Source organism: Ipomoea nil, unplaced genomic scaffold (genome assembly GCF_001879475.1).
Source record: "Ipomoea nil cultivar Tokyo-kokei standard unplaced genomic scaffold, Asagao_1.1 scaffold2283, whole genome shotgun sequence".
In the NCBI taxonomy this organism is placed as follows: domain Eukaryota; kingdom Viridiplantae; phylum Streptophyta; class Magnoliopsida; order Solanales; family Convolvulaceae; genus Ipomoea; species Ipomoea nil.
The window spans coordinates 4,402,254-4,415,410 of NW_017618711.1; the positions used below are offsets into that span (position 1 = coordinate 4,402,254).

A 13,157-nucleotide genomic window follows, 5' to 3' on the forward strand; every position below is an offset into this window, starting at 1 on the left:
CCTTCAACTTTGTCACTAGCCCCAGGATGAAGAAGAAGAAGAATAACGAAGAAGAAGGGGGTGAATGAAGAAGAAGAGAGTGAAATGACGTTTTTACCCTCATCAGAAATTAATTCGAAACATTAAATCTTTTTCCGGCCAAAATTGGCCGGCAATTTGGCCCGGAGGACCAAATGTGCCAAAAATTGCATAGTTAAAGGTTTAAATTGGGAGTTTTGAAAGTCACGTACTCAAATTGTCAGTACCCTAATACTCATAGGACCAAAAGTGCAATTTGTTCTATTTTGGAATAAGGGTCAAATAGGCCACTCAATTTCGCATCCAATTGCAATTAGACCATCGAACTGAAAAAGAATGCAATTGAGTTCCTGAACTACATAAACTCATGCAATTCAATTCAAAATTGACCTGTTTACTTGAAAAGACGGTTACCGAATTTAAAAATATATTTTTTAATAATTTTTTTTTAAAAAAAAAACTATAATTAAATTTTTTTTTTTAAAAAAAACCCCTATGTCGTTTTCGTCGGAGACGAACGGAGACGGAGGGATCTTCGTCTCAGACCGTCTCCCAGGCCGGAGAAACGGCCTGAGACGAAGGTGGTTTCGTCTCAGGCCGTCTCCATGGCCGGGGAGACGGCCCAAAACGAAGCCGCCACTTCGCCTCCACCGAAGACGAAGTGGCAGGCAACTCTTGGGCCTTTTCCCCGGCCATGGAGACAGCCTGAGACGAAGGTGGCTTCATCTCAGGCTGTCTCCATGACCTGGGAGACGGCCCAAGACGAAGCCACCCATTCATCTCTGCCAGAGACGAAGAAGAAGACTTCTTCGTCTCCGGCGGGACGAAGGGTTTTCTGTTTTTTTTTTTTTTTTTTAAATTTATTTATTTATTTTGATTTTAATTTTTATTTAAATTATTAAAAATATTTTTAAATTCAATATAACCGCCTTTACAGGTAAACAAGTCAATTTGGATTGAATTGCATGATTTTATGTCGTTTAGAGACCCAATTGCATTCTTTTTTAGTTCGATGATCCAATTGCAATGTGGTGTGCAGTTGAGTGGTCTATTTGACCCTTATTCTTAATATTTTAAAAAAAAATTGGCAACCTCCATGTCAGCACACTTTCAGGTAAACATGTTACTTTGGGTCTAATTGCATGATTTTGTGTTGTACAGGGATCCAATTGCATTACTTTTTTAGTTCCATAACCTAATTACATTTTGATATGCAGTTGAGTGACTCATTTGACCCATAATAATTTATTTAATAATTTATATTTAATACTAATATAGGTTACATGTAATATTTTTGTTTTGTAATTATAATATTATTAATTTATAAAGTTTAGAAAAATATATGGTTTATTACTTTATATAATAAATAAATTTTATATTAATATTTATATAAAGATATAATTAATTTTATTAATTAATTCTTGTAATAAATGTAATATAAATAAATTATATATATATATATATATATATATATATATGTGTGTGTGTGTGTGTGTGTGTGTGTGTGTGTGTGTGTGTGTGTGTGTGTGTGTGTGTGTGTGTGTGTGATCTAAATAAATATAAAATTATTTAAAAATGTTCAACAGGTGTATTTAGCATAAATGGTTTTAATAGTAATACTGTAAGTAAAAGGTCAAGGGACAAATTTGAGGGTGGTGGGATGCGGATACGGTTATACTAGTCGAGTTGGAAATTTTCTAACCTAGTCCGTCTAAAATACGGGTTAAACTATCCCAACATGACAGGTTGAGTCTGTTTTGACACTTCTATTTGCAATTTCTTCCAAACAAACAATGTAATTGTGTTTTGCAAAGAACTAGATTGTAGTTGAATTACAACTACCGCTTTCCAAACATGTCCTTAAACATTTTTGTCAAAAAAATAAAAATAAAAATTGAATGCAAAAATAAATTTTATAAAATTTGTTTAAAAATGGAAAGGTGATGAAATTAGGCAACTAAAGTCCTAACTCCAATTACTTACTAATGATCTAGAGTTAATTAAACCGATAAGTAATGAACACGAATAGTCAGGTTTACGACTTTACGCTTTCATAAGTTTGTCTTCTGAACTAGTTCAACGATTGGTGCAGTGAGATGTTCACCCGATTAATAATGAACACAATAAGAAGACAATGATGAACACACGGATAGTGATAACTCAGTTGAAAGAATTAAACTCCTACATTTGGGAGGCATCACATGAAATGACTTGCACGATTCTTCATTGAGCTCAAAGGAAGCGATATACTGAATCACAAAGATGAATACGAAGAACTTCAAGAATGTACAGCTACAACTTAGCTAATCAAGACAAGCTCCTTCTTTGAAGAATCGGTGTGAGATCTCCATATCACCCAAATTGAGGCTCCCCAACCCTCAATTGCAGCAGACTAGCTTTAGCTTGATGTGATAATCAACCCAAAAATAGCAATGGATGAGATGACTGACTTGACTTCAAATCTTTATCCAATGGATAATGATTATCAAGTCATTCGAATGAACTCTCTGGATATTCTCAAGGTGTATCATATTTTCTCCGTAAAAATCTTCATCATCGGGTAAAGTGAGAGATAATCATTTATATATATGTCCCATGGAGATCTTAACTGAATAACTATCTTGAACATCTGCTCGAACAATGATCTTTCAGCTGGTTCAATCTTCACTTCGACAAGTCTAATTGTTGAACTATTTTAAATACTAGTTCATGCTCTATCTACCTTAGTACATCAACTGAACTATATCTTGAACAACTGCTTTGTTACATAAAATTTAACAACACAGAGGAGTAAAAAGATAATTCTTTTATAACACATTTTTGTCAAGTAACCATTAGTCTCATGAGCACAAGGCACTCCGGTCCTGTCTCTCAAAAACATGAGCTGCAAGGTTAGCATTCAGACAAGAAAAAAGCAAAACTAAATCAGGACTACAACCCGGTTCTTGGCGAGCCAATCCTCAACGTGATTCTGTTCCTGCATGATATAGCTAACTCGTGATAAATTGTTCTTACATTAACATATTTCTAAACATTCATACTTTTTAAATCATATTATAAACTATTGTTTATTGTGTTGTATATAATAGGAAAAATGTCAAATAGGTTATTGAACTTTTGTAATCTACACAATTGGAGCATCAAATACAAAACTTGTGCAATTAAACCATTTAACATTAAAATAAAAATAAAAATGTATGCAATTAACATTTTTATAGAATAGATACTACTATACCTTGTAAAGAATCTTGAGTATTTCAAAAAAATAATAAAAAATTTATAAGAGTGAACAAACGGTTGGTCAATTACATAACTAACTAATAAATTGAATAACAAACCAAAAATTTAACCTTTATAACCTACTGAAAATCAAGTTATGCCAGTTACAGAAAAACAAGAGCACACTATTCTACAGAGAAAGGAGGCATTGTAACAGATTCACCATTTAGCATATTAACAACAATTCGTTGCACACTATTGTAATCATAAACCATCACAATAATTCATTGCTCCTACAATGCCATGCTCACACTGGCACTGTTTGTTCTTCAATATTCAAGGGCACTACAACACTGGAATTAGAAGAAATTCTCAATAGGTCAGCAGGAACTTCACTGATATATGATGAAGAACCGACTTCACCACCTTCTGCAACTGGGATTTTCTCTTTGGGATCTCTAGGTGGATCAGCACAAGTGTCTCTTTCATCAAAATGTCTGCAAATTGCAACAATCTTTGACCAAACAGTAGTTTTGGAGTCCAAGATTGTCTGCAGACATGTTCTGTTCTGGTATACATAGTTGACTAGGAAAACTAGGAGACAGGATCCTGTTATGCCCCCAGTAATGGCAAAGAGTCCTTTGAAACACTGTAATTTCACACTTGTCGATCCCAGCCGTGTGCTGTCTGGCCCTGTACATGTCGCTTCATTTCCGAGCCCTTGATTCCCAATCTCCAAAATCCTTCCATTTTCTGTCAGCTCAATCACTGCCCGTGATACATCTGCAACTAGTGGAGACCCTCTAGGGAAAACCTGAAATTTTTTCAAAGTCACAGACATAAAGAAAGCAAGAAGTGATAGTGATAGTGATACTGAAGAAGTAATATGAGAAAATGCTTACGAAAGCAAATCCATCAGTGCGGTAAGAAGGTCCAATGGTGTATTTGCCACAGTATTTGGATAGGAAGATTTTGGTATTAGGAGCTCCATCAAAATATGCTGATATCCCACCATTGTTACTTCCGTTAGACAATGCGTTATGGAAATCCTCGGGATATTTATAAGTATTGATCTTGGATTCTTGAAATCCCTTTTCCTTCAAGAGGTCTGGTATGAAGGAGCCTTCTGGACAGCCAACAAAGTCTCCATTCTTGATTAGCTGGTTCACATCTTTGATTGCTGGTTTAAGACGTTGTACTGTTAATCTTGACGACAAGCTGGCTGTATAAGTTGAGTTCAGAATAAGTACGACGAACATCCAAACCACCACAACAAGCCGTGCAAAATTACTCACGATTCTCTCTCCTGCAACAGAATTATATTGGTTCTGCAGCAGTTGAGTTGGACTGAAAAGAAAATGGAAAGAAGAAAGACTACTTACTATGTGCAAATACTAGCGTCGAGAATGGAAAGTATAGGATCATTCCGACATGTTGAGAAGGAGGACCTCGGAAAGCAGAGCTAACCCTGTGTTCAAGAATCCAGACAGCCATGCCAGTGAAAATGAAGAACACTATGCTGGTTAGCCAAAGTTGTTTCGTTAGGGGCTTCAAAAAGGTCCATATGTTGTCCACATCCTCATACGCTATTGGGACTATACCGAACACCCCTCCTTCTGCAAAGGGCAATGTGAAGTCTGCATACTTTGAACGGTTTGCTGTGATTGATATATCCCCAGCTGCAGCATCAAAGTTCTGATCACACAACATAAAATTAATCAGAAACTAGGAAAATATAATGAGATACAAGAATTTGGCTATGATAGTAAAGGAACCTGTTTAAGTTCACCTGAAGGAATACTTGGTATACTAGATCATTATAAGTTCCTGCACTTGAGCCATCAGGTTTCTCAAAGGGAACGAGCTCATAGCGCACAGAATATTGCAACGCTGACATGACGGAATTGAAGACATCAATGTAGTATCCGCTAACTTGGGTTCTATTGAGTTCCTTGTCCCTTTCCACTCTCACAAAGTCTGTAAAACCCGACTTCACTGGCACTCCGACTCTTAGCTTCTTACCTGCAACTGGGACTTCCCATCCCCTGGGAACAGCAGTTGACCCTCCTGGCCATATGACACTACTCTTGAAGATTTCTCTTGATGAAGAATAAAAATTAGTGCCATTATTCGTCTTGAAATTGATTCCTCGTGAAGAAGGTGTCCAGATTGCCACCTCTCTCTCCCCATTTCCAACCACATTAAGTATTTGAAACGATGACGCTTCTCTCTTTCCATCAGCAAGCTGGAACTTCCCAGAAATCCCTTCAAATCTTGTGCCCAATATTGCTTGCAGAAGCTCAGGACCTGATTCTGAGACTCCAACAGCAAATGGATCTGATGAACTGTCTAGAACTTCTTTAGCCTCTCTGCCTCTTCCTACTTTCTCTGCAGCCTCAGCTAATGCCCACAAAGTGTCATATGCCCACAGCCCAAAAACACTCAAATCTGCTTGTCTAAAGCCTGGATGATCAAGTGTTTTAGTCTTATCTTTCATGAGTTTGCTTTTCAACCTCATTTCAAATGTGTCAAGTCTTTTAGTCTTGGGAATCAAAGGCTTTACCCCTATCACCCCTTGCATTGCTTCTACAACATTCGAGTCCATCAAATACATTACATCCATCAGCGTTTGTGTAATAATCCAAGCATATCCCTCATTCATCATCCCAATTTCCTTGGCTTTCAGAAAAAGCCTGGCCCCAAGATCACTACTTGTTTGCACCACAAACACCCTTGTCTGCATTGTCATCATCTTGTACAGTTCTTTGAGCAAAAAATCAGATGATGCCGAAACAGGAAGTAGGCTCTTGTAGGAGATGCGAATATTTATTTCTTGGAACACATTAGACAAGTAAGGAATAATGCCATAGCCAAACTCAGAGTCCTCAAATATAAGAACAACCTGACTCCACTTGAAGGATTCCACTATGGCTGCAATTGCACCAACCTGAGCGTCATCGCTTAGGCCTGTTTGAACAAAGTAAGGGGAGCGAGGGCGAAGGGAAGGACTGGTTGCCGAGAAAGAGATTACTGGCACTTTTGCTATGCCTCCAAGATCCATCACAAAGTTTCCTTGTGCTGATTTTTGAGGTCCAATTATTGCATCAACCTTTGCATCTTTCAGCAACTCCAGACCTGTTTTCATATGCCCAAAAAAAAAAAAAAAACCATGATGATAGTGGTCACTAACCTAATATATATACAATAAATAAATACTTATAAAAATGAAACAGATAGGAGTATCTGCATAGACTGCATCTTTTGGAACATACAGATAAGCTATTTAATCAGAATCAATCATTTCAGATACAAATGGATCATGGGATTTACAAGAGTCTTAATTCACAAGTATATTCATGTACACTAGGACGATATCCATGAATTCATATAAACATGCATAGAAGATTTAGACAGTTTGCAGAACAAGGAGACAAGGAAAGAACTGGTACCAGAAGATGCGGCGGTGAGAGTTTGGTCCTTTGAGTCTCTAAAATGAAGAACCAGCCTGGTTGAGTAGTTGGAATGAACTGAGTAGAAATCAGAACGTGCAATTGACAGGAACCTTCTCCCTATTCTTCCTATCAATGAATCTGAATCAAGAATCACCCCAACTTGGACTTCCCTATTAGCAGTGCAGAAGAGTGGATAATGCAGGAAATGGAAGCAACAACATATGAGGACCAAGAATATTTTCATTTCCTTTTTCTTTTCAAAGTTTGGACTTGATGATGCAGCTAATAATACAACATAATGTCATGGACATATTTATACGAGACTATTATTCTCTATAGATACTTCCAAGTCTTCTCTTTTTTCAGTTGAACTGGTAAAAGTTCAACTGCATGCATTGTCTGCTGCTCTCAGATATGGAACATTATTTCTTGGTCTTCTTTATTTCTTATATACCTCATTCAAACCAGAAGAAAGACCTCGGGAAACCTGCCCCGATCAATCCTTAGCTAGATTAGTCTCATCTGTTAAGATACGAATACCCCATACCAAAAAAAGACTAAAAGAAAGACTTAATATTTAGCCAGATTAGTCTCATCCTTTAAGATACGAATATCCCATACCAGAAAAGACTAAAAGAAAAACTTAATATTTAGTCGGATTAGTCTCATCTTTTAAGATACAAATATCTCGTATTAAAAAAGACTAAATGAAAGACTTATAAGTATTAATTAAAGCAGAGCAGACAAATTTTTTTTGAATGGAGAAGCTGGGAAATTTAAGTTTTATTCTAAGTTGACTTGACCTGTAGAATCTATGAATATTTTCACTATGACCCCTCAAGTCTATGGGACTCATGTATATGCCTCCTATTTTCCAAAATAATAACACAAAAGCACCTAACATTTTGTTTTTTTTACATAATCCCATAATTTATTTACAGTTTCATTGGGACCATAGTTCATTCTAATTATTCATAATTTACCTTCCTTGAATGATTCACTCTGTCACCCACCATTAAAGCCATAGATATCATATGCCAACTAGTCTTCATTATGGCATTCATTTCTTGAAAAGTTTCCATTCCTTCTGCATCCAGCTATGCCAGGGTTAATCACAGATTTCATAACAAGCAGATTTCTGGCACCTATATATATATATTTTGAATTTCTATCTGGGAAGTCATATATACCTTTTCCATGGCACCAGTAAAAGAGCAGAGTGCTAGTGCTGTAGAGTCAGTGTAGTTGCAAGCCTTGTTGGACCAAACACAACAGCAGAAACAGATTAAGAAAAGGCTTGATACTATGAACATTCAATTTTACCCCAATAATTAAATGTGAAGGGAAGGACTGGTTGCAGAGAAAGAGATTACTGGCACTTTTGCTATGTCTCCAAGATCCATCACAAAGTTTGTTCTTTTGAGTCTCTAAAATGGAGAGTCAGCCTGGCTGAGTATATAAATAGAAATCAGAGAGTGCAATTGACAGGAAGCTAAGCTACTCCATATTTTTTCTATCATTGAATCTGAAAAAGAATCATCCCACAGGCCACAGGAAATGGGAGCAAAATATGAGGACCAAGAACAGTTTCATTTCCTTTACTTTTGGAAGTTTACTTTTGGAAGTTTGGAATTGATAGATGATATATTCATATGAGACTATTCCTCTCTATAAATACACATATACATATACATATACATATACATAGAACTCGGAAGGGGTTTGAATTTGAGAGCCTTTAGCTAAAGGAGAAACATTGTAGGGAGAGTGTTACTAGCTATTAGGAGAATTCCAAGAGTTTGAATAGACATTTAGGGCTTTTATGGTGTTGGGGTGTAAATTTAAGTAGAAATTTCTAACCTCGAATAGATTTTCGTTTGGGCAAGATGGAAGTAGATCAAATCCCCAAACAATCCATGCATTTATCACTGAAGCTCAACGCCAATATATATGGCTTGTAAACCAGAAGAATTGCTTTTGGAACCAAAAGAAGTTTCTTCCACAAGTCTGTTATTAAAAGGAGACGCAACAATGCAGTTTTCAAACTTAGAGCATCCCAATAGGAGATTGTAATTGGTTTTTGTTAAGTAAAATTTTGAATGCATTGTTTTCAATTAATGTGGAAGCAAAGTTTTTTGGTGTTAGATCTACATGCAAATATTAAGTTTTTCTCACATTAATTATTGAGTATACTCTTAGGAATGTTGCGGGTGAAAGAAAATCTAGAAGACTTGAATTTCGTGTGTTATAATCAGTATTGAAAAAGACGCTAGTCGTCGATTAATCGGCGGCTAGGATGCCCGATTTTTATTTTTTAAATTTTTTTAAAATTTTTTTAGGGGTTATTCGCCAAAAATTAAAAAATTAAAAAATTAAGGTTCGGCAGCCTAGACCGCCTAGGCGCCCGACCACGGAAGAGGCCGATTTTGGTGTTCCTCGACACGACTGGCCCCGCCTAGCGCGATTTTTGCAATTTTTAATATTAATAGTAAGAATTCTAATTAGATTTTTTATCTGCAATATTGTAACTTTTTTTCATTTTTAATATTAATAATGAAATGGGTGATTTATAATGTGTTTTCCATTTGAACTTTTTTATCTAATTAATTATGTTTCATATTTTATTTTGAATATGTGTTGTGTTTTTTACAGTTTTTAATATTAATAGTGAGAATTTGAATTGGATTTTTTATTTGTAAAATTGTGGTTTTTTTTATATATTAATAGTGAAATGAGTGATTTATAATGCGTTTTCTATTCGAACCATTTTGTCTAGCTAATTAATTGTGTTTCATATTTTGTTTTGAATATTTTTTTATCGCACTTTGATGTTTTTTGATTTTTCATCTCTACTCAACAATATTTATAGCTCAACCTCTAAGTGTTTCTTTTCTTTTTTTTTTTTCAAAATATCTCATTAGTTTTAATCTATCGTCCCCATTGGAGGAGATTTCTAGGTCCGCCACTGATTAGATTAACTAATTTGTTATCATCAAAAGCAAAGACTAGAAGGCACAAAGCCAATAATATACTTTAGTAGAAAAATATATTTGTAATCCTAGTATAATAAGAAAAAAAAATGCTTAACTCTACTATTATTATATCTTGATAACTCCGCGTGTATTATTATTTTTAACTGACTCTGTTACAATGTATTATCTGTTCATAACTACTGTACCTACTGAAAGTATTCATAACTAGTTTCTCAACCTACTGAAGGTACCCATAACCTCTTATTTGGAAGAGTCACTTCATACCACTAGACCACAAGGTCATCGCCGTACATTATTTATTTTACATTGATTTTGGAATTGTGGGTGTTACAATTGTCTCTTTAATACTCCGTATTTATTACTATGACTTCACAATACTATGACTTCACACAGTAAGATTAACTCACATGCAGTAGACACAATTCTAAAGGTTGAATGCATCACTTGTAAATAATACAAAGTACTAGTAAAATTGGATCAAGAAACAATGGGCTTGTTTGACAATCCGCAGTTAGCGGTTAGCAGATTGTGTTAACGGATAACAGATAGCGGATTGTGTTAGCGAGTTTGACTAGCGGATTGTAAAATGTTGGTAAAATTCGGAGGTGTTACAACCCCGATCATGTTTGCCACCTACAACGCTCCTTGTATAGTCTCAAACAAGCCCCCCGGGCCTGGTTCAAGCGCCTACACGACTTTCTACTCTTAGCCGGGTTCATTGCATCAAAGACTGACGTTTCTTTATTTCATTATTCAACGGGGAACTCCCGGGTGTTCCTATTGGTCTACGTAGATGATATTATTATGATGGGCAACGACCCGGCGGCACTCATTGATACTCTACTACAACGCCTGTCTACTACGTTCAAGATTCGAGACCTCGGGACGCCAAGTTTTTTTCTCGGCATCGAGACCCTAGATGTGGATGGTGGAATAATTCTGTCTCAGCGGCGCTACATGGGTGAAATCTTGGCCCGTGCAGGTATGATTGACTGCAAGCCCCTAGCCACCCCGGCGTCCCTCACACAATCTGTGTCCTCGTCAGCTGATCCGTTTGATAATCCGACTCAGTATCGTCAGTTGGCAGGCGCTCTTCAGTATTTAACTATAACCAGACCCGACCTAGCTTATGCGGTCAACCGCATGTGCCAGTTTATGCACGCACCAACTGAGGAACACTGGGGCCTTCTCAAACGTGTGCTCCTATATGTCAAAGGCATTGTGGCTTATGGTCTGTGACTATCAGCTTCACCCTCGACGGATATTCATGCATACTCCGACTCTGATTGGGCCGGGTGCCCAGTGGATCGTAAGTCCACCAGTGGGTATGCAGTATTTATTGGCGCCAATCTGGTGTCTTGGGTTTCCCACAAGCAGCATACCGTGGCCCGTTCGTCAACTGAGGCTGAGTACAAGGGGCTTGCTGACGTGTCTGCTGAAGTTACGTGGGTTGTTTCGCTCCTTCGTGAGCTTGGTCTTCATTCTGGTCGGCTGGCAACCCTGTGGTGTGACAACCTTAGCGCCACCTATCTGTGTGCTAATCCGGTGTTTCACGCTAGGACCAAACATGTGGAGATTGGCTACCACTTTGTCTGAGACAAGGTAGCTTCAGGCGACTTCCAGGTCAACTTTATTTCCACCAAGGACCAGGTCGCGGATATATTCACCAAGCCATTGCCGTCTATGCGCTTCAATACTCTTCGTGACAAGCTCAACGTTGTGGCCCTACAACCTTGCGCTTGAGGGGGTGTGTGAGATATATTAGGATGTTGTTAATTGTAATCCTAGTCTATAGGGCTAAGTTACGTTAGTTTAGTTGCATTAGTAGGGGAGCCAAAGTGACTCCTCTTTGTAAATGATGTGGGATCATTTTGATCCCACATTCAAAATATTTGGAAGAGGACCTCTTCTTCCAAACGCAATTGCTATTACTTGTTGCATTGAGAAGGCGAAAGGCTCTCACAGTCTCATTTAAGAAGCCATAAAGGCTTCTCAGTTTAGTTTTTTTTTAATAGTTAAAAGTAAGGGTGTTGCTGGTAATAACAACATTTGAGTTTTCAGCGGTTTGGAGCATCTGCTACTCTAAATCGCTAGCTTTCCAAATATTCACTTTAGCGTTTTGACTACGGTCAAAACATCAAAGTTGGCGGATCCGTCAATAACCAAACATGGATGACAAACTAAGGTTGTGGATGTTACAATTGTCTCTTTAATAGTCCGTATTTATTACTATGATTTCACATAGTAAGATTAACACAAATGCAGTAGACATAATTCTAAAGGTTGAATATCTAAACGATTCGGTAACTGAAATTATTTATACCCAAGTTCGTATATCCCTCTTGAAGTCTTGGTTATATGTGCAAGAGGGATATACGATTCTTAATTAAGCTATTGTAGAGTTTAATAAAGAATTTTTACATACTAAAAATATCAAATTACTCTTTTTGGTGAATTTCTCATAAAAACAACTTGAGAAATTTGACATTTTCTTGTATATCGAAAATTCTAGTTTGATTACCCTTGTTGCTTAGTAAGGGAAATCAGAAATTTTTAGGATAGTATCTTTCACACGCGTGAAGACAATGATCAAATGTTCTTTTGTTTGTACTGAGTCTTAGGTTCCTTATACGAGAGTTCTAACAAGTCATACGAGCGTTATTGAAATGCTTTCGGAGTTGAATAACCTTAAAATAGGAGGCTAGGAAGTAGAAAATAATATTGCGAGTGGTTTCAATATAAGGAGAATAAGATGTGAATTTCCCACTTTACCCCTCTAGTAATATGGCCAGTATTTTTTGGCTTTCCTTCAAGATGAGACAAAAACCTAACATCAGAGACCAAACTCGCCACTTCACTCATAATTGAGAGGTTAAACATGAATACAGTCTCAACTGATAGACTGAGTCAAAACTTGGTTATAATTCAAGAGCCAAAGATGCAATTTTTCCTTAATGTTTTTATAATATTTAATTTAGTATATGTACATAAAATTTATATGTTTAAAAATTACATAAAAGGTAAAAAAAAAAAAAAATCAAAGAACAAGTATAATGGAATAGAAAGTGTGTTATAAAAAATGTTTTAAAAAAATATGGAGAAACGAGGCCTCGCCGAAAACGATCTCAAGAACGACGTCGTATAATTGTGAGCAGTCTTGTACGCAAAATATCTGGAAAAGTGGCGTCGCCCGGACTCGAACCAGAGACTTCAGTGTGTTAGACTGACGTGATAACCAACTACACCACGACACCATTTTGTTCACTCCGTCGCATTTAATCTAGAAATCGCAACACTGCAAGGAATAATACTCCATTTTATTTTGCAATAATGTTATTTGATAATTACTAGTTTATTTCTTTGTGGTCCTCCAAAACACACCTTTAAATATTGGCATATTATTCTTTTCGAGAGTGACATGTTTAGCTCTAAAAAATGGGTATCAAAATGATTGGAATTATTTAGTTGATAAGTT

The 13,157-nt window shown here is 36.6% G+C and overlaps 1 protein-coding gene and 1 non-coding gene across 3 annotated transcripts; both read right to left on the reverse strand.

The window, feature by feature from the left end:
- Positions 1-3,419: 3,419 nt before the first annotated feature.
- On the reverse strand, positions 3,420-8,723 carry LOC109151306 (glutamate receptor 2.8-like). Of its 2 annotated transcripts, XM_019299243.1 has the most exons (10): positions 8,550-8,723; positions 8,013-8,214; positions 7,880-7,917; positions 7,673-7,776; positions 6,687-7,176; positions 5,027-6,372; positions 4,620-4,932; positions 4,140-4,543; positions 3,492-4,051; positions 3,420-3,460 (listed from the first exon to the last, which is right to left on the reverse strand). In XM_019299243.1, exons 5-9 carry the CDS (start codon positions 6,931-6,933, stop codon positions 3,545-3,547), a joined length of 2,817 nt encoding a protein of 938 aa, XP_019154788.1. In that variant the 5' UTR covers positions 6,934-7,176; positions 7,673-7,776; positions 7,880-7,917; positions 8,013-8,214; positions 8,550-8,723; the 3' UTR covers positions 3,420-3,460; positions 3,492-3,544. The 2 variants fall into 2 exon arrangements, with proteins under 2 accessions (XP_019154788.1, XP_019154789.1); XM_019299244.1 differs by lacking the exons at positions 6,687-7,176; positions 7,673-7,776; positions 7,880-7,917; positions 8,013-8,214 and having other exon boundaries at positions 8,550-8,722.
- Positions 8,724-12,863: 4,140 nt separating this feature from the next.
- On the reverse strand, positions 12,864-12,936 carry TRNAV-AAC. The gene has a single exon. It is a non-coding gene; the product is annotated as a tRNA-Val (tRNA).
- Between the last annotated feature and the right edge of the window lie 221 nt (positions 12,937-13,157).

Excerpts from the sequence above, each read along its gene's own strand:
- LOC109151306 (XM_019299243.1), bottom strand. The coding sequence starts at position 6,933 with ATGAAAATATTCTTGGTCCTCATATGTTGTTGCTTCCATTTCCTGCAT. Across the intron at positions 4,933-5,026 it reads TATACCAAGTATTCCTTCAG|AACTTTGATGCTGCAGCTGG; the intron begins GTGAACTTAAAC and ends TTGTGTGATCAG. Across the intron at positions 4,052-4,139 it reads GCACTGATGGATTTGCTTTC|GTTTTCCCTAGAGGGTCTCC; the intron begins GTAAGCATTTTC and ends AAAAAATTTCAG.